This window comes from Nomascus leucogenys, chromosome 2, assembly GCF_006542625.1.
Source record: "Nomascus leucogenys isolate Asia chromosome 2, Asia_NLE_v1, whole genome shotgun sequence".
Taxonomy (NCBI): domain Eukaryota; kingdom Metazoa; phylum Chordata; class Mammalia; order Primates; family Hylobatidae; genus Nomascus; species Nomascus leucogenys.
The window spans coordinates 52,277,125-52,296,244 of record NC_044382.1 but is presented as its reverse complement, the minus strand read 5'-3'; the positions used below and the strand labels follow the sequence as shown (position 1 = coordinate 52,296,244).

The following is a 19,120-nucleotide window of genomic DNA, read 5'->3' as shown; positions in this document are numbered from 1 at the left end:
CAGGTTCAAGTGACTCTCCTGCCTCAGCCTCCCAAGTAGCTGGGACTACAGGCACGCGCCACCACGCACGGCTAATTTTTTGTATTTTTAGTAGAGATGGGGTTTCACCATGTTGGCCAGGCTGGTCTCAAACTCCTGACCTCAGGTGATCCGCCCGCCTCGGCCTCCCAAAGTGCTGGGATTACAGGTGTGAGCCACCACACCTGGCCAACACCCTGTCTTAAAAAAAAATTTTTTTTTTAAAAGGCTGTCCTAGTGTTCTGGGATAGAGCTGTAAAAGCATGCCAGGTTGCTGGCAGGAACTTGAAGGAGGTGCTGCCTCTGCTTACCAGGAGACTGTCTAGCTGTGAAGTGAGTGGCTGGAAGGAGTGATTGCTGGGTCTCATTCTAGCGATATCTGTCCTCACCTCCATGCAGAAAAGTAAAGAGAAACCAGGGCCCTGCCAGGGAGTGGCAGAGGCTGGTACTTCTCAGACTCCTGATGTTCATGCACATCCCCTGGAATCTCATTAAAATGTAGATTCTGATTTAATAGGTCTAGGTAGAGCCTGAGGGTCTGCATTTCTAATAATCACCAGGTGGTGTTGATAACACTGACCTATAAGAACATGCTTTAGGAGCAGGTTTTTAGGCAAGTGCCTTAAAGGTGAGCTGGGGTGGTCAGGGACAGTCTTAGAGAAGAGGGAACCTGGAATTTGGAGCATGGCTGTGAGGAGTCAGACCAAGAAAAAGGGAATGATAGCCACAGAAGTATAGGAGGGAGAAAGCAGGAGGCAGGCCTGGGGGCAGTGGCCTGAGGGACAGGTTCATATATAGCTGAGGTCCATCAGAGGACCCTGCAGGGTACTTGGGAAGTTCAGTTGTCCTGATAGCAGGCTCTGGAGAACCAGTGAAGTTGTAGCTGAAACTAAATTTTTTTTTTTTTTTTTGAGATGGAGTTTCGCTCTTGTTGCCCAGGCTGGAGTGCAATGGTGCGATCTTGGCTCACCGCAACCTACGCCTCCTGGGTTCAAACAATTCTCCTGCCTCAGCCTCCCAAGTAGCTGGGATTACAGGCATGTGCCACCACGCCCAGATATCTAATTTTGTATTTTTAGTAGAGACGGGGTTTCTCTATGTTGGTTAGGCTGGTCTCGAACTCCCGACCTCAGGTGATCCACCTGCCTCAGCCTCCCAAAGTGCTGAGATTACAGGCGTGAGCCACTGTGTCTGGCCTGAATTTTTTTTTTTTTCTTTGAGACGGAGTCTCACTCTGTCGCCCAGGCTGGAGTGCAGTGGCACGATCTCAGCTCACTGCAGCCTCCACCCACCAGGTTCCAGCGATTCTCCTGCCTCAGCCTCCCAAGTAGCTGGGATTACAGGAGTGTGCCACCATGCCCAGCTAATTTTTGTATTTTAATAGAGATGGGGTTTCGGCATATTGGCTAGGCTGATCTTAAACTCCTGACCTCAGGTGATCTGCCTGCCTCGGCTTCCTAAAGTGCTAGGATTACAGGCATGAGCCACCGCGCTCAGTGAAACTGAAATTTTAAGATAGATCTGGGAATGTCTGAAGCTTGAGAAGCTGATTGTGTTCTGGGAGTTCTGCATGGTGCCAGGCTGTTGAGGGTCCAGCTGGCAGAGGGGACATTGAACTTAGCCCAGGAGGGAGGGAGAGAGATTTCCCAAGATATGCTGACAGAGGAAAGACTCTGCTACAAGCTTGTAGGTTTGCCCGAGTTCCTGATTCTGGCAGTCGTTGACCTGGCAGTTTATCTAATTAGAGCTTGCACAGTCTTGCTAACTGGCTATATTACCTGAGGGTTGGAAAATGACGAATGGGGTGGGGAGTGGGTTCCTGCCCGCTCCTACTGTAGCCGAAAGACTGAGTCCTTAGATTCTGTTGTTCTGCTGGAATCACAGGGCAGGACTCTGCAGCTCACAGTGAGTGAGTGAGTGAATGAGTGAGTGAGAGAGAGAGAGAGTGTGCGTGTGTGTGTGTGTGTGTGTGTGTGTGTGTGTGTGTGTGTGTGTATATTTGTGTCGGAGAGGCACTGCTCAGCCTTTGCTCCCACTACCCTTTACCTGGAGCTGAAAAGCATCAGTTCCCAGCTCCAGAGGCAAATCCTGGCAGGTTCTGGTGGCCCTTATCTGTGACCAGGAGCTTGCCTGACCCCAAAAATCAGATTCTACCACCCCCTGTGGAGAGCTCTGGGTTGGGAGGGATCTGTCTGGGACATTTCCTGGGGGAGGGGTCCTTATCATGAGATCAGGCTCTCTCAGCTGGAGACCAGTCCAGCAGACCCTCAGGCCCCACAAAACCTGTTGAATCAGAATCTACATTTTAACGAGATTCCAGGGGATGTGCATGAACATCAGGAGTCTGAGAAGTACCAGCCTCTGCCACTCCCTGGCAGGGCCCTGGTTTCTCTTTACTTTTCTGCATGGAGGTGAGGACAGACATCACTAGAATGGGACCCAGCAATCACTCCTTCCAGCCACTCACTTCACAGCTAGACGGTCTCCTGGTAAGCAGAGGCAGCACCTCCTTCAAGTTCCTGCCAGCAACCTGGCATGCTTTTATAGCTCTATCCCAGGATACTAGGACAGGCATTTTTTTTTTGTTGTTGTTCTCCTGGCCACTGCCCACCCACAAGCACACCTGCTCACTCCTGGGGAAAATGCAAGAGACGTGAAGGCCTGTTCTTCCTATCCATAGAGGTTGAGATTGCCTGGGGAGAAGGAACTAGAATAGGCAATGGCCATAGGATGAACCCGCATTGGCAGACACATGTGAACACAGGCCTTGGCATAGAACCACCGGGCCTGGGCAGTCTGGAACATGGACTGTGGTGCTCAGGTCAGGTGGTTGGGCCCTGACCCCACCCACTCCAGCCATCTGTCCTATATGTGTAATAGGTGTTTGCCCTTAGGAAGGCCATCTAAGTGAGCAAGGCTCTGCCAGGATAACCTGTGAGAGAGAGAGTGTGTTCCATGGTGAGGGGGATGTTGCTGTGTGAATGAAGGACCTCTGACGCAGCAGCGTTTGGAGGTATGCATTCCTCACCAGCGAGTGTCTCATGGTGCTTGGTGCCTTTCTAGGGGCACCTTTCCTGTTCCCTGACCCCGTAGAGTGCTCTCCCCTGTACACCAGGCCGGGTCTGGTGTGCCTGTTTCCTGCGAGCTCTGTCCATGCAGCCCCAGTCCTCTGTCAGGCTCAGTGGCGTCCACGGACTTGAATAGAAAGCTTCCTGCAGAAGATGAGTTTTGAGAAGGAGGAGGCCCAGAGAAGGGAGCATTGCTGAGTGCTCCAGAATAAACAGGAGATTGGGAGTGACAGAGCAGAGGTTGAAGAGGCTGGGGCAGGTCTGGTGTTTGTTGTTGGGAGCCCTCTGGGTTCTGGGTAATGGAGGAGGAAGGCAGCAGAAAGTGGTAATGGAGCCTGGCAGGAGGAAGGCTAACTGGAGGCTATTGGAATAATTCCATCCTGTCCTCCTGGGGATGTTTGGGGCAGATCAGGGATCCCAGGGAGTGGGATCCACATGGCATATGTAAGCCACAGTATAGGAGGTGAAGGAGTATGGAGCAGAGTCCTAGCTCTGCAGGAGGGACATCAGCTTGTATGGGCAGACTTGGAGAGGATTCCGGGCTACCCTCTGACCTGGAGAGCATGTGGGGTCCTGCCTACCATCCTGGCACTCCAGATCCCCCAGCCCGAAGCCCATGCCCTAGACCCCACCCCACTCCCTGCACACCACAGGCCTGAGCCATTGCCCCCGTTCACTCTCCACACTAAGCTTCTGCCTCAACTGTTCATGCTGCTCCCAGTATCGGTCTTAGTTGTTTCCTTTAGAAATAATTCTGCCTACTGCCATTGTGTGGTGCCTACTGAGTAGCAGACCCAGGACTGAATGTTCTGTACCCCCATCTCCAATCTATGACAACCCTGCCAGGTGGTACATAATCCCCCACCTTACAGATGAGGAAACTGAGGATGGTGAGGTTATATAACTTGGCCATGGTCTCCTGACCGGAGGGTGGCACATCTGGGATTTGATTCCAGGCTGTCTCGGCTTCAGAGTTCTTGGCCTGTCTAGCGCTGCAGTCTGCTCTCCCTGGTATGTGTGCCTCAGCACGTTGCTGGTTTCTTGTTTCAGTGCTTTCTGGCTACTGATCAGTGGACACATCTCTCCTGTCTAGCCTGTAGGGTCCTTGAGGACAGCGTGTACATCAGTACATATGCTGTCCACTGTCGTGTCCAGGCTTAGTGCACAGTGGTACCTGTATGCTGGGTTGAACTGGAGTATTTATAAGTGATAACTGGTGGGGGAACTTTCTCTTGGCTTCTCCTGAGGGAAGCACCGGTGGCTATTGATGACACCCTGGGAAGTGTCCCAAATGTGACTGCTGGCAGGCAGACAGGCTGTGCAGCCAGTGGAGTGCTCCCCTCAAGGGGCCAGACTCCAGGAGGAAGCAGAGAGCCTGCTGGCAATGCGCTTAGGAGGCTGCTGGCCACAGCTGCCTGTGGGTGCAGGCAGGGGGAGGATTTAAAGGCCCAGGGCTGGTGTGTGCTTGTCAACTTTTAGGGCAAATACAAGACTCTTGGAAGAGGAGTAAATGCTGAGGAGGAGATGACTGGAAGGGAGAAATCTGAATGTTTACCCAGCACCCAGAGGCACTGGAGTGGAGAGGGCATGCTGGAAGTGGTGGGGAGACACAGGTTGGGAGAGGTAGGGAAGGCCTGTGTGAATGTGAGAGCAGTCTGAGGACACAGTCACCTTGAGAGGAGGCTTCCTATAACAGGAGGCCTGGAGGAGCTGTTTCTAAAGGATGGCACAGAAGGTGAGTCATTAGCTGCAGACTCATGCTAGAGAACTGTCAGGGTCCTCCAATGCGGAGAGTCTGTGATTCACTTGACATGAAATGTGACATCCTTGATGTCAGTGCTTTTGTCAAGAGTTCTATTCCTAGAGGCAGGACGGATGAAGGGGCTTTTGTAGGATTGATATTAGAGTGATGCCATTAGGAGCTTTGCTGTCTGCTGCATTCAGCATCCTGAATTATCACCCTCCTCTGCTTGGCCAGTCTCTGAGCTGTGGGTGAGCCCAGGTGACTGTACCAGGAACAGATGGGCTTGGGTAGAAGTTCTCACAGAGCCTTGTGAGTGCTGCTGGGCAGGGGACAGAGTGCCGTTGGGAGAGGAAGCCCACCTTCATAGCCACTCTGCTGCTACCTGGGTGACAAGGGCTGGTGGGAGGTGGCCTCCCAGGGGTGGGTGTCTGGTCTGCAGGTTGACCATACATTGATCTGGGGCTAAGTATACCTGAAGGGGCAATGAGCTTGACCAGCTGTAGTTCTTCTTTTTTGTTTTTTGAGGTGGAGTCTGACTCTGTCACCCAGGCTGGAGTGCAGTGGTGTGATCTCGGCTCGCCAAAGCCTCCACCTTTTGGGTTCAAGCGATTCTCCTGCCTCAGCCTCCCAAGTAGCTGGGATTATAGGTGCCAGCCACCACACCTGGCTAATTTTTGTATTTTTGGTAGAGACGGGGTTTTACCACGTTGGCCAGGCTGGTCTGGAACTCCTGACCTCAGGTGATCTGCCTGCCTCGGCCTCCCAAAGTGCTGGGATTACAGGTGTGAGCCACCACGCTCGGCCTCCCCACTTCTTAAAGTGACTCTAACATGCCTTGGGATGTAGAAGATAAAATGAGATGCAGAGAATGTGGCATGTCTCAGTGATCTCTAGGTGACAGGGCTTGGTTATGCGGCCTGGTCCTATGCTCTGACTTTCTGTCTCCCTCCCTGCCCCTCATCTCCCCCCATATGTCACAAGGAGCAGCCATGTGAACAGGGATAGGACCTCATCCCAGAGTCATGGGGAGCACTATCCGGGTGTCTGGAGAGCAGGAGACCAAATGTATATGCTGGTGGCAGAGTGGAGGCAGGGAAGCGGGGAGCATGTTTCCTGGCTTATGCTTGGATTCTCCTGGATGCTTTAATTGCCTGACTTTTCTCACCTTCAGTGTGGGTGGGGACTGTGATGGACCCATCAGCTCACCTCTCTTCTCACTGACCCCTGCTACCAGAGTCAGAGGATGGCTTTCCCACAACTGTCTGAATAGCTGACAGCACGAGCAAACACAAATCAGTTTAGAATTCTTTGCTATGAGGCATCTGTCCCTAAGCCCTTCTTCCCTGCCGGCCTGCTGGGGCTGCTGCATGTCAAGTGCCGGATGCTTATGCTGTCTGTATGTGAGGATCCCATGAGGATGATCAGATGCCCCCATACCTGGCCAGGAAGGTTCCCTTGGGAAAAGCCATCCCCACTTCACCAAAACACGAAGTGTTCAACAGATTAAGTCTCCCTCCTTCACTGCAGGAGCCAATGCCCTCAGGCTGGATTCCTGACTGGTCACTGGGAGGTGGCATGGTTTGGGCCACTGGATGGAGGCAGTGGACCCTCAGTTGGTCACTGTGGCTGGGGACCTGCCCTTGGTTGGAGATCTCTGGCAGGAAGGCAGAGGAAGCTCTCTCCATTTGAGGCCGGAGGAAGCTCTGAGTGGAGAAGAGCAGCAGCCCCATCTGTGTCACCTCTGTGCCAACACTGGGCTCCCCAGAGCCCTGTCCTCTAGGTTTCCCTTTGTCACTGCTGCCCTGGTTTCATACACCCCAGAAAGTAGCAACTTCCCTGTAGTGGCAGGAGCAGACCCACCCGCCATGCTGCTGCATTCAGCCGTTCCTGCTGACCACCCATAGCATCACGTCAGCCTGGGTCACAGCTGCCTTTCATCACTTTTTCCACCTCCAGCCCTTGAGGCCTGGCCAACAAAGAGCAGGGTGTGGTGGCTTGCACTCAGAGCCATCCCTGGTGCGTCAGCCATCCCCTCCCTCTCCTGTCTTTTCATTGTCTGTCTCCACCTGGAGAGCACTGCCCTTCACAGGCTCTGTCACTTCTGGGCCCTCAAGTTCCTCTGGGAGCTGCTGGGCTGTCATCTCTCCCACATTCCGACCTCTTTATTTTTATTTATTATTATTTTTTATTTTTTATTTTTATTTATTTATTTATTTATTTATTTATTTATTTATTTATTTATTTATTTTGAGATGGAGTCTTGCTCTGTCGCCCAGGCTGGAGTGCAGTGGCGCAATCTCGGCTCACTGCAAGCTCCGCCTCCCAGGGTCACGCCATTCTCCTGCCTCAGCCTCTCCAAGTAGCTGGGACTACAGGCGCCCGCCACCACGCCCGGCTAATTTTTTGTATTTTTTAGTAGAGACGGGGTTTCACCGTGGTCTCGATCTCCTGACCTCGTGATCCGCCCGCCTCGGCCTCCCAAAGTGCTGGGATTACAAGCGTGAGCCACCGCGCCCAGATATTATTATTTTTTTAATAGAGACAAGGTCTTGTTGTAGAGGAACAAGAGTTGGAGTGCAGTAGTGTGATTATAGTTCATTGTAACCTTAAACTCCCGGGCCCAAGCCATCTTCCTGCCTCAGCCTCCCAAGTAGCTGGGATTACAGGTCTGGGCCACCACACCGGGCTAATTTTTTAGGTTTCTTGTAGAGATAGGGTCTTACTACGTTGCCTAGCCTGGTCTTGAACTCCTGGCCTCAAGTGATCCTCCTGCCTCGGCCTCCCAAACTGCTGGGATTAAAGGTGTGGGCCACTGTGTCCAGACCTGACCTCTTTAGATCCACTCATAGCCTCCCATGCTCATCCTCCTCCCACACCTACTGAGGTGGAGGCTGGCTCTCAATTGCATGGCATAGCTGATGGTGACCTGGTCCAGCCATCCCCACTGGCTGTGCCCCTCCAAGCTCACCTTCCCTGGTCAGTCCTCCCATCACACAAGGTTACCCTTCTCCATCGTGCCTGACGTCCCTCGGTAGATGTGTGGTGCCCAGAGAGCTCTGCTCCCTTGTGGCCCAGCCAGCTTGGAGCAGAAGGCTTAGTCACATTCATCTCTTCATTCTTCCTGCCATCCCATGTTGACCTACCACTGGCCCTAAGCCAAGTCCTGTATGCCTGGGGTTCCAGGGACAGAGACTACAGTGTGGATGAGATGGTTACAGTCACTGAGCCTCCAAACTGCCTCAGAAATTAGGATGGGAGGAAGTTGAGAAAAAGAAAAAAGGCTGGGCACGGTGGCTCACACCTGTAATCTCAGCCCTTTGGGAGGCCAAGGTGGGTGGCATCTGAGGTCAGGAGTTCGAGACCAACCTGACCAACATGGTGAAACCTCATCTGTACTAAAAATACAAAATTAGCTGGGCATTGTGGTGTGGTGCATGCCTGTAATCCCAGCTACTTGGGAGGCTGAGGCAGGAGAATTGCTTGAACCCAGGAGGCAGAGTTTGCAGTGAGATGGTTCCATTGCACTCCAGCCTGGGCAACAATAGCAAAACTCCGTCTCAGAAAAAGAAAAAAAAAATAATGCCAGGTGCTGTGGCTCACGCCTGTATCCCAGCACTTTGGGAGGCCAAGGCAGGCAGATCTTGAGGTCAGGAGATCAAGACTATCCTGGCTAACACGGTGAAACACCGTCTCTACTAAAAATACAAAAAATTAACCAGGCATGGTGGCACGTGCCTGTAGTCCCATCAACTCGGGAGGCCAAGGCAGGAGAATCGGTTGAACCTGGGAGGCGGAGGTTGCAGTTAGCCAAGATTGCACATCGCGCCACTGCACTCCAGCCTAGGTGACCGAACGTGACTCCCTCTCTCTCAAAAAAAAAAAAAAAAAAAAATCAAAAAACCAGGCTGGGCCCTGGGAACCACTTGGCCTCAGTGGAACCCTTGATGAGTGTAGATGAAAGAGATCACGCTGCAGCAGGCTTCTAAATCTGGAACCTTCCAGGGCTACTCCAGGACATTGTTAAAAGCAGACATCGCTATGTTGGTGGCACAGGCCTATTGCAAAGCGAGCAAATAGCATCCTTCTCGATCTTGAGTTGTGCCCTGTCTCCCTCCTCTCCTTCCCCTCCACTCTGGCTCTGGGCAGGGACAGGTGGGGGCACACCATTTCATTTTGTTATCCATTTCAAGTTTCAGAACACAGCTTTACTAACCTTTAAGTTGTCACACCTTTTCTCATTTTAATCTTGATTCTTTGCTTTTTTTTTTAATTCTCTACTTGTTTTTAAAACTGCATTCTCTTCCCTCTATTTCTCTCCTCAGGCTCTCTCCCCCCACACCCTTCCCTTTTCTGTTGCTTGCCCCTCACCCGCCCTCTGCCAGGTCCCAGGGTGGTAGATTCTGTCTGGTCTGGAAGCGCAGGCACCAGGATGATGGGTTTTTGACCAGAGGAGGGGATGCTGGCTCTGCTGCCACACAGTATCTAATTCTGCTGATGCCTTTCGTCATGGGCAGCATCACAGGGTGCCGTTCTTGTTGTCATGCTGCTTTCCTGAGTAAACTCAAAGCTCTGTTTCCAGAATTCTGTGCCCTTTTCTCTGCTCTCATTCAGGCCCACGTAAGTACAGAAAGGAGGCCTTTGAAGGTGGGAATAGTGGGTCTGAAAATACATCTTGAAATAGAGCTGAAGGAAGAACTGAGTCATGGTAGCAAAGCCCAGGCTTCTTCCTCCCTTCCCATCCCTTCTCTAGCAGCACTGTGGTGGGGCCACCTTCTCTGTCAGCCAGCCTGCCCCAGAATCATCGTCGGTTGGATAAGGAACCCAGGGCTCAAGAGGTCAGCTTAAATGCTAGACTCTGTGCTTCATTTGTGGCCACATGAAGGAAAAGGTGGAGAAAAAGGAATTCAGGAGTTTAGAAACTGGAAGAGACTTAGAGTTCATGACATTCAGCCCCTTCCTCCTGTTAAAAGTGAAGGTGGTGTGATTTATCTAAGGCCGACAGAGAGAGTAGAACTAGAACTCAGGTTGCTGGGTTTGCAATGCAACCCTTTAGCCTATCCCAGATGCCACTCAGAAGACACACCAAGGGGCTTTTCTTTCCCAGCCTCACTTGCCAGTAGGCAGCCCTGCCTGCCAGAGGAAGTCTAGGGCCACCCTGTAAGCTGTGTTTGCTGCCAGAAAGAAGCAGCTTCCTCCTCTGTCTGCAGCCTCTGCGAGAGCTGGCGCTGTTCTGTTTCCTTAGCCCTTCGGCTCAAGGTGAGACCGCTGGCAGTGGCTTGGGTAGTGTTCATGCCAGGCCCTTGTGCCAGACATTAGAGCTAGAGCAAACGAAAAGGGTTGGTGCGGGGGGTCCTCGGGCGGGAGCGGAAAGCCCTTCCTGCTCTGCTGCCTCTCCCTCTCCAGGGGGAGTAGGACTCCACTGCCTAGGAGTGGCTTCGGCCCAGCATGGGTAGGGGGATGAGGAAGGCCAGTTGATAAGGAGGTGCTCACGGAAGAGGTTGCTCCTCATACCCACTATTGGCATCTTTGCTGTTCCAACATCAGGAGCAGGTACCTTAACTGCAAGGGGAAAAGGACTCTTTGAGGGCCATGGACTCAGGAGAAAGGCAGCCAGCTTGATGGTTGGAATCAGAGCAGAGGTGATGCCCTCCTCCCACAGCCCCTGCTTGTCTTCCTCTTGAAGCAGGGCCCAGCCCTCACTCACACAGCAGCATTCCGAAGTGCTGGGATTAGAGATGTGAGCCACTGACTTGCCCAGAGACTGTGGAAAGGAGAGAGTGGAGACTGTCACCCTGGGTATGAAAGCTGTTCTCTGATCCCAGAGCAAGGGAAGATCTGAGAGTCTGGGCGTAGAGCCAGCCGACATCTTAGTGTTTCCCTCTGTGCGTCGTGCTCCACATCGACCCAGAAGCAGGTGGAAGCCTCAGAGACTGCCCAGGTGGGTCTTGGCACCTGTGCCATCTGTCAGCCAACTGAGGCCATGTGTGTCCCTGGTGTGGCTCAAATAAGTATACTGAGGCAAGAGTTCCATTCTTCACCCAGAACAAACAGACTTGTGGAGACTGAAGGGCATGACTATTCATCATTTTCCCGTTTCTCCTGCTTAGAATGCTTCCCGGCCAGTCAGCCCCTGGCTGACACACGTACTTATGTGGCTGCAGGGGAAGCAGGTGGGTTGGGCTGCTGGTGTTGAGTGCTTTCTTAGGAGGTGCTGAGTTGATGTGAGGCCTGAAGCCTGGCTGTGGGCGAGTGTGGAAAGCCTTACTTTTCTGAGCCCTGTGGGAGGCCTCAGCAGGGCTTCTAGAGGCTGCTATTCTGAAAGTCACCCTAAGCCCCCGCCTCACTGTCAGTGAACTGGATGAGGACCACCTTCTTGTGTTCAGCCTGACTTTCCTCTGTGTACAAGGGTTAGGCTGGGGGCCAGGTCAGGATGACTTGAGTCACTTTGGCTTGGGGGACCCACCTGGCCCAGCTGCTCACAGCTCTTCAAAGATGGGGAGAGCTGGGACCTGCCAGAGAGGCCAGGCCAGCCCTCAGACAAATGAGTCCATGTGCATTCTGCACACAGCCACAACGCCCATAGTAATTGGTGAGGCTAGAATCTTGGGGAGCAGGGGGAGAGGGATCGATCTGGCTCGCTTTGGCACTAACAGGCCGGCCGCTCCACGAGCAGCAGGGGTTGATGCCTGCTGGTGTGAACCTGTGCCACTCTGAAGATGGAGACATTTAAGCCCATAGGGCTGGTCTGGGGAGAGGCCCCTCCAAGACTGCACCGGTGACTGGTTTGGAGTTTCAGGTCCACGGTTTGGCTGGGTGTGGATGTGAAGTGGTGAAACCTCCAGTCCATCCGTGTTCAGGCTCCTGGCCTCTGTAGGGGAGTTGCCCCTCTTTTGTCTTGGCTGGACCAAGGGGCAGGGGCAGAATCCATGTCCCAGCCCTATTGGGACACCCTGGGCTGTCAGCCCTGTCTTGGGGCTGTTCCAGCAACAGGCCAGACTGAGCTGCAGCGTGCTTCCTAGTGAGTCCTCCTCTTCCTGGAGACTGTAGAAAGCCAGCAGGCAGCAGAGGTGTCCCCTGACCCACTCTGTTCAGCTGTGTGTGTGCTGTCTCCATCAAGCTTCTGTCTCTCCGGTGGGTGATGGGGGCTACAGTGAATGTCTGTGGTCTGGACTGGCTGCTACCAGTAGTGGTTTCTTGTGTTCAGGGGGCAACCATGGAGCTTTCTTTTTAAAAAAATTTTCATTAATTTTTTTTTTCTTTTAGATGGAGTCTTACCATCTTGCCCAGGGTGATCTTGAACTCCTGGGCTCAAGCAATCCTCCTGCCTCACACTCCCAGAGTGTTGGGATTACAGGCGGAAGCCACTGCTCCTGGCTTTTGGGGTTTTCTTGAGCTGTGATCCAAAAGCTATTGTGGCAGCTGTCTAGTCCAGTTGCCCTGCATGTCGGCCTCAATACCTCAATATGAATCTTTTTTTTTTTTTTTTTTTTGAGATGAAGTCTCGCTCTGTTGCCAGGCTGGAGTGCAGTGGTGCGATCTCGGCTCACTGCAACCTCCGCCTCTCGGGTTCAAGCAATTCTCCTGCCTCAGCTTCCTGAGTAGCTGGGACTACAGGAACGCCACCACGACCGGCTAATTTTTGTATTTTTGGTAGAGACGGGGTTTCACCATGTTGGCCAGGATGGTCTCGATCTCATGACCTTGTGATCCACCTGCCTCAGCCTCCCAAAGTGCTGGGATTACAGGCATGAGCCACCACACCTGGCCCTCAATATGAATCTTGAACTACACAAGCCCCCAGGAGACTTACCTGCCTGTCGAGGAGGGCTGTTGCACTCTGCGCCCTTGGATAGTAACGCATCTATGGGCCTCCATTGGCTGCATGCTCCTGGACCTTGACTTTCCTCCTCCTGAGGGCCAGCATCTCCCCAGGAGTCACTGGGTTGCTGCTGGCCCACTGTAGAGGATGACCCTGTTAGGTGTGTTTGGGAATATGGTTCCCCTGTTGCTCCCACTTCAGCTCAGTAAAACTTGGAATAACCTTCCAAAGAGTGGGTGAAGACAGCAGCTGCAGGTAGCCCCAGCCCTTCCTCAGGACGGTGGAAGCGTGTTCTCCCTGCCTCACCCCTCTGTGGCAGTGGGGAAGGGTGGTAGGAGAAGAGTTGGAGGTCAGGCGAGCCAGACTGGGAGTAGCAGTAGTCAGTGAGTGTGTGTGTCTGCTAGATGGCTGTGCACCTGCCCTGAAGGTGGGCTCTCGGATCCTCCTGAACCCCCTGGAGGGCATGTTCAGGGGTTCCTCAAGGTGAAGGGTGCCATGGATGGAACAGGCAGACCTCAGCTGGCAGGAGGGAAAGTGACAGGATGGTTAGCATCCCTGTTGAGTCATCTGCAGCAGGTTCAGGAAAGGTCCTAGCTGCCTATCCTTGGGGGAGCATCAGAGCCCATGCCAAAAGTGCTCCTAGGAGATGCAGGGATGCAAGGACTCACCTGGCTGAGCCCCAAGGCCTGGAAGCAGCTCCAGGAAAGGGCACCCATCTGGCAGCACCGTGGGTTGTTTACTGTCTGAGCCTGTGCCTACTGAGTGCTTCCTGTATGCACAGCACCAGGCAGGGGCTCATCCAGCTCAGCGTTATCTCATGGGAATAATAAATATGAAATTGCAGTCTCAAGTTACAGCTGGAATAATTGCTGGAAGCACTGGGGGCTAAGAGGGAGTCTGAGCAAGTGTCCTTTACCCTGAGAACCTGAGGATCCAGTCAGGTGAAGACAGCTGTGCAGCCTGAGGCCCTGAGACAGACAGCTGCTGGGTTCGGGGCTGAGATGAGGCAGCCCGGGGTGCATGTGGCAGAGTGGGCTTTATGGAGTTCCTCCCAGGGGACAGAATGTACTAAAATGAGGCTGGCACACAGCACTGCCAGGAGCCCTTTGTGGCTTAGAGAAGTAATGCGGGCTGGAGGGTGCCACTGAGAAGGGTCCTGGTTCCTTCCTTGTCCTGGGAGCGCCTGCCCTCAGCCGACTGGGAAATCTAGTTGCCTTGAATTGTTTCCTTTCCTCCCCATGCTGGGAGACGGAGGCAGGGAGCAGTGGTCTCTTACCACTGCTTCGGCAGTTGGAGAGAGGTTGGATCTTCTCTGTAAGGACTAGGAAGTTCCCATTTAAGTAGCCTGATCCTGGTCATCCAGATATTGGAGCTTCAATCTGACTTAGGATGTGGTGGGAAAGTTTGAGTCATTCTCTTACAGTCCCCTGTGTTATGATACTCCTGGGGCAAGTTGGGGGCTCTTGGCAGAGGCCATCTCCCTGAGCCCGGCTTTGGGTCCAGTGCACCATAGAATTTGCTCCCTGGGAGAGTGGAGAGGTCCTTTCCTTCGTTGCCAGACTCCATCACCTGGAGAGCAGCCCCTGTTCAGCCTGGGCCAGCGTTGGGCGGGGAGGCCGCAAGCGCTACATGAGAGGAGGGGCAGTACCTCTCTCAGGAAAGTGGAGGGATGCTGAGTAGTGGCCTCATCCAGATGGGTTGGGCAGTGTCGGATGCTCTCACTCTAATGCTTGTCTTTGGTCTCTAGCCCTGGCCTAGTGTGTCCAACCTGGCCAAGGACTTCATTGACCGCCTGCTGACAGTGGACCCTGGAGCCCGTATGACTGCACTGCAGGCCCTGAGGCACCCGTGGGTGGTGAGCATGGCTGCCTCTTCATCCATGAAGAACCTGCACCGCTCCATATCCCAGAACCTCCTTAAACGTGCCTCCTCGCGCTGCCAGAGCACCAAATCTGCCCAGTCCACACGTTCCAGCCGCTCCACACGCTCCAACAAGTCACGCCGTGTGCGGGAGCGGGAGCTGCGGGAGCTCAACCTGCGCTACCAGCAGCAGTACAATGGCTGAGCCGCCTGGCTGTGCACACATGAGGCACGGCCCAGCCTGGCCACACACTGTGGTGTAATCTGGGCCCGATGCCCTCTCTGGAGATAGGCCTATGTGGCCCGCAGTAGGTGAAGAATGTCTGGCTCCAGCCCTTTCTCTGTGCCTTCAGCAGCCCCTGTCCTCGCCATGGGCCTGGGCCAGGGCCAGGTGTGACAGTGTGGAGGTAGTGCAGGGGGCTGTGACTCCCCCTGACTGGGAGCCTGACCTGGCACTGATACCCCTCTTGGTGGGCAGCTGCTCTGGTGGAGTTGGGAAGGGATAGGACCTGGCCTTCACTGTCTCCCTTGCCCTTTGACTCTTCCCAAATCAAAGGGACCTGCAGTGCTGGGTGTAGTGTCCTGTGGCCTCAGGACCCTTTGGGACAGTTACTTCTGGGACCCCCTTTCCTCCACAGAGCCCTTCTCCCTGGCTCCACACATTCCCAAGCATCCTGATCCTTAAGATTATGCTCCAGTGGGAGACCCTGGTAGGCACAAAGCTTGTGCCTTGACTGGACCCGTAGCCCCTGGCTAGATTGAAACAGCCCTCCACCTCCCAGCCAAGATCTGTCGTCCTTCATGGTGCCTGCCCCCAGGGAGCCTTCCTGGTCCCAGGACCTCTGGTGGAGGGCCATGGCATGGACCTTCACCCTTCTGGACTGTGTGGCCATGCTGGTCGTCGGCTTGCCCAGGCTCCAGCCTCTCCAGATTCTGAGGGGTCTCAACCCACCACCCTTGGTGCCTTCTTTGTAGAGCTCATCGCTACCTCCCTCTCCCCGTTGGATGTCCATTCCATTCCCCAGGTGCCTCCTTCCCAACTGGGGGTGGTTAAAGGGAGCCCCACTGCTGCTACCTGGGGGATGGGGCACCTGGGGGCCAAGGCAGAGGGAAGGGGGTCCTCCCCATTAGGGTCCAGTGTCAGCCTGGGTTCTATCCTTTGGTGCAGCCCATTGCCTTTTCCCTTCAGGCTCTGTTGCTCCCTCCTCTGCAGCTGCATGAAGGCGCCATCTGGTGTCTGCACGGGTGTTGGCAGCCTGGGAGTGATCACTGCACGCCCATCGTGCACACCCGTAGTCCTCCACGAGGACATGGGAAGGTAGGAGTTGCCGCCCTGGGGGAAGGTCCCTGGCTGCTTACCTCTCCCCTTCTGCTGAGCTTCTGTGCACCCATCCCTGGAACTTAGCCATACTGTGTGACCTGCCTCTGAACCCTGGGTGTCTGGGGCACTGCTTTCTCACAGCTCGCCTTGCCCCGTCCACCCTGTGCTGCTTCCCTTCACAGCATTAACCTTCCAGTCTGTGTCCCGCTGAGCCTCAAGCTGGAAGGATCCCCTGCGGGAGGTGGGTGGGGTTGGGTGGCTGCTTTCCCAGAGGCCTGAGCCAGAACCGTCCCCATTTCTTTTGTGGTATCTCCCCCTACCACAAACCAGGCTGGAACCCAAGCCCCTTCCTCCACAGCTGCCTTCGGTGGGTAGCATGGGGCCAGGGCCCAGCTTTGGCCTTAGCCCGATGGCAGGGCCCCTGCCATTGGGGGAGGGTTTGGCTCCCACTCAGCTTCTGCTGGTCGGCAGCCTGGGCCAGGCCCTCTTCCTGCATGTGCCACCTCCAGTGGGAAACAAAACTAAAGAGACCACTCTGTGCCAAGTCGACTATGCCTTAGACACATCCTCCTGCCATCCCCACTGCCCCCTGGGCAGGAGGCAGTGGAGAACCAAGCCCCATGGCCTCAAAATTTCCCCCCAGTTCCCCAAGTGTCTCTGGGGACCTGAAGGCCTGGGGATTATGTTCTCTCTTGCCCAGGGTGGGCCTGGTCCTGAGGGCAGGAGAGGGGGTTTATAGATGTGGGCCTTTGATAGACCCACTTGGGCCTTCATGCCATGGACTGTGGATGGAGAATGTGCAGTTATTTATTATGCGTATTCAGTTTGTAAACGTATCCTCTGTATTCAGTAAACAGGCTGCCTCTCCAGGGAGGGCTGCCATTCATTCCCACAGTTCTGGCTTCTTGCTGTAGGATCAAGGGGTTGCCCTGGAGGAGGGGTGGGGGCCCTGGCCTGGGCATGGCTACTCTAGGAAGAGCCACTGGTACTCAAGGAGTCACTCAGCCCCTTCTATGCCAGAAGTCCAAGTAGGGAGTCGGACCCTCAACAGCCTCTCCTTTCTCCTGAGCCAGGAAGACGGGAATGCATGATGGGACAGGGCCTGGGTCTTTAATGGGTTGAGCTGGGGAGGGGCCTGTGGTGGGCTCAGTTGTAGGCTATGACCTGGTTGATCCAGGCGCTAAACTTGCTAACTCAAGTATACACATCAGGTGCGCGCACATTGCAGTTTTTGGTGCCCCAGGAGACAATACCAATAAGCACCCACGTGCTTCCCTTCTGGCAGACAAGAGGGCCTCTGGAGTCACCCTGAGAGGGAAGAGGGAGGGAGAAGTGAGTGGGGGTGGGGTGGGGAGGTGTACCACAGGACAGTGCAGAGGACCGGGTGCTGGGGCTCACCTGGCACGAGGAAGCACCAGCGCCACCTGCACAGATCATAGAGTCAGTGATACGTGAGCCCCAGTACTGCCGGCACTGATTCACAGTGACCAGGGGCAAAGCCACCTGCTGCAGACGTGCTGGTGTCACGTTGCCTGTGGGCCAGGAGGGGTGGTCACGTGGGGCCCAGAACACTGGTCCCCACCCCAGTCCTCCCACCCTGAGCTTTGGCCTGAGTTCCTACGCACGCCAATGAGGCGACCCCAGCCGGTGGTGACACACATGAGGCCTTCAGTCAGAGCCTTGTTTGAGGATGCCACGCAAACTGGCGAGATGTGGGTTGTGTACTGGGCTGGCGAGGCGAGCTTCAGCAGCGTCACGTCATTGTTCATGGTGGTAGAGTTCCAGCTAGGGTGTGTAATGGCCTGTGGGGTCAGAAACAATCCATGTTGTTCTGATGGGTGCTCAGCAGGGTAGGCCAGGGCATGTCCTGAATTCCTCATTCCCAGCACCCACCCACCTGCACTGCCCACTTTTCCTCCGTGTCTGCAGCCCTGGCACTCACCTGAGAGATGGACAGAACCTGCAAGGGCTCTGCGTTCGATGATCTGTCACACTCGCCCAGGACAACAAAATGGCGGCCAGGGCTGCAGAGGGGTGGGATTAGGCAGCTGCAGGGAGGCCAGCACCAGAGTGGGACAGCTAGGGGAGGAGGCAGGAAGAGGCGAGGGGCAGGGCAGGTGGAGTGCAGGCACTCACCTGACATTGCAGTGGGCAGCAGTGACCACCCAGGACTGGCTGATGAGAGAACCACCGCAGAAGTGGAAGCCGCTGCTGTCCGGGGTCAGGGCTCAGAGGTCAGAGTGGGGGTGGGCTGCTGAGGCTGCCCCTAGGCATGACGTACCCAGGACCCTGCCCACCCCTCCGGTGGTGTACCTGCAGGGACACCTGCCAGGGCCAGGAGCCCGACACTGCATTCTCCCCGTTGACAATCCTCTGGCTGAAGCTCAGTGCCGGTTTGATGGCAGGAACGCTGCAGCCTGGCCATTGGGCTAATGAGGACCTGCTTCCCATGCCTCAGCCCACCTTTCTCCACCTCCTTCTGGGTGCCCCAGGCTGTGCACCCCAGAGAGGTCTGTTGAGAGGTTACAGCACTACCCCTTCCCAACAGGGTACATGCAAGCACCTTCGGGCCCCACAGCTCTCTTGGTTATCCCCACCCAACCAGTCCCCCAGCCCTGCTGTTCTACATCTTTCTCCAGCCTAGTCCCCGCTGTTCCCCATGTCTACCCCTGGTCTCTCTGCCCCCTCCCGGCCTGAACAGTTCATACCCTTCATGCAGCCAGAAGGTTCTTTCTAAAAGACATGGACAGGTCTTCCTGTCTCAGCTTCCTAAACCCTCCCGGGCTCCAGGGCCTGGCTCAAGCTCTGGTCCTATTCGTGAGACAACCCCACCTCTTGCCCCCTCCCAGCCCTGCAGGCCTGTTCCTGCTCCCCTGTCCTGGCATATCCTGTTTCTTTTGCCCACTCTGTCCACCTTCGTCCCTTCCAGCCAGCCTAGCTCCTTCTCTGGGCTGGTGCTGGGAGCTGAGTTGGTCCCAGGGCTGAATCAGGGCTGGTCCTGGCCCACTCACCCCAGGAAGAGCCGAGGAGAACCAGGCTTAGGGTCAGGCTGGGCAGCAACATCGTGGCAGATGTGAGGTTGGGAGCTGGGTCTGGCTTTATAGGTCTTCTCGTCCTTGAGCTAAAGCTCCAGGCCTGAGGCCAGGCCAGCTGTGTAGACTCAGCCCCCTCCCATGCTCCAGGCAAGACAGGCCCTTTAGGCCAAGGTCCCCTGACCCAGGCCTAGACTTGCCAGACAGAGCCCAGGTATGAGGCTCTCACCTCTGCCACCTCCCAAAGCCTGGCCTCTA

At 54.9% G+C, this 19,120-nt stretch overlaps 2 protein-coding genes across 2 annotated transcripts in view; one reads left to right on the top strand and one right to left on the bottom strand.

Annotated features, from left to right (window-relative positions):
• PSKH1 (protein serine kinase H1) overlaps nt 1-16,724 on the top strand; it is a 38,455-nt gene extending 21,731 nt beyond the window's left edge. The window contains exon 3 of the mRNA XM_003262909.4: nt 14,397-16,724. Coding sequence (XP_003262957.1) covers nt 14,397-14,714 — 318 coding nt within the window. The 3' untranslated portion in view covers nt 14,715-16,724. The remainder of the gene's footprint in view (nt 1-14,396) is intronic.
• A 254-nt stretch (nt 16,725-16,978) lies between these two features.
• Nucleotides 16,979-19,120, bottom strand: CTRL (chymotrypsin like). The gene is made up of 7 exons (XM_012504725.2): nt 18,842-19,120; nt 18,128-18,247; nt 17,967-18,057; nt 17,773-17,854; nt 17,452-17,632; nt 17,229-17,362; nt 16,979-17,138 (listed from the first exon to the last, which is right to left on the bottom strand). The coding sequence occupies exons 1-7, from the start codon at nt 18,891-18,893 to the stop codon at nt 17,025-17,027; spliced, it is 774 nt and encodes a 257-aa protein (XP_012360179.1). The 5' UTR covers nt 18,894-19,120; the 3' UTR covers nt 16,979-17,024.

Excerpts from the sequence above, each read along its gene's own strand:
- CTRL (XM_012504725.2), bottom strand. The coding sequence starts at position 18,893 with ATGTTGCTGCCCAGCCTGACCCTAAGCCTGGTTCTCCTCGGCTCTTCC. Across the intron at positions 18,248-18,841 it reads TCTCCTCGGCTCTTCCTGGG|GCTGCAGCGTTCCTGCCATC; the intron begins GTGAGTGGGCCA and ends CCCAATGGCCAG. Across the intron at positions 17,363-17,451 it reads GGGTCGCCTCATTGGCGTGC|GCAACGTGACACCAGCACGT; the intron begins GTAGGAACTCAG and ends CCTGGCCCACAG.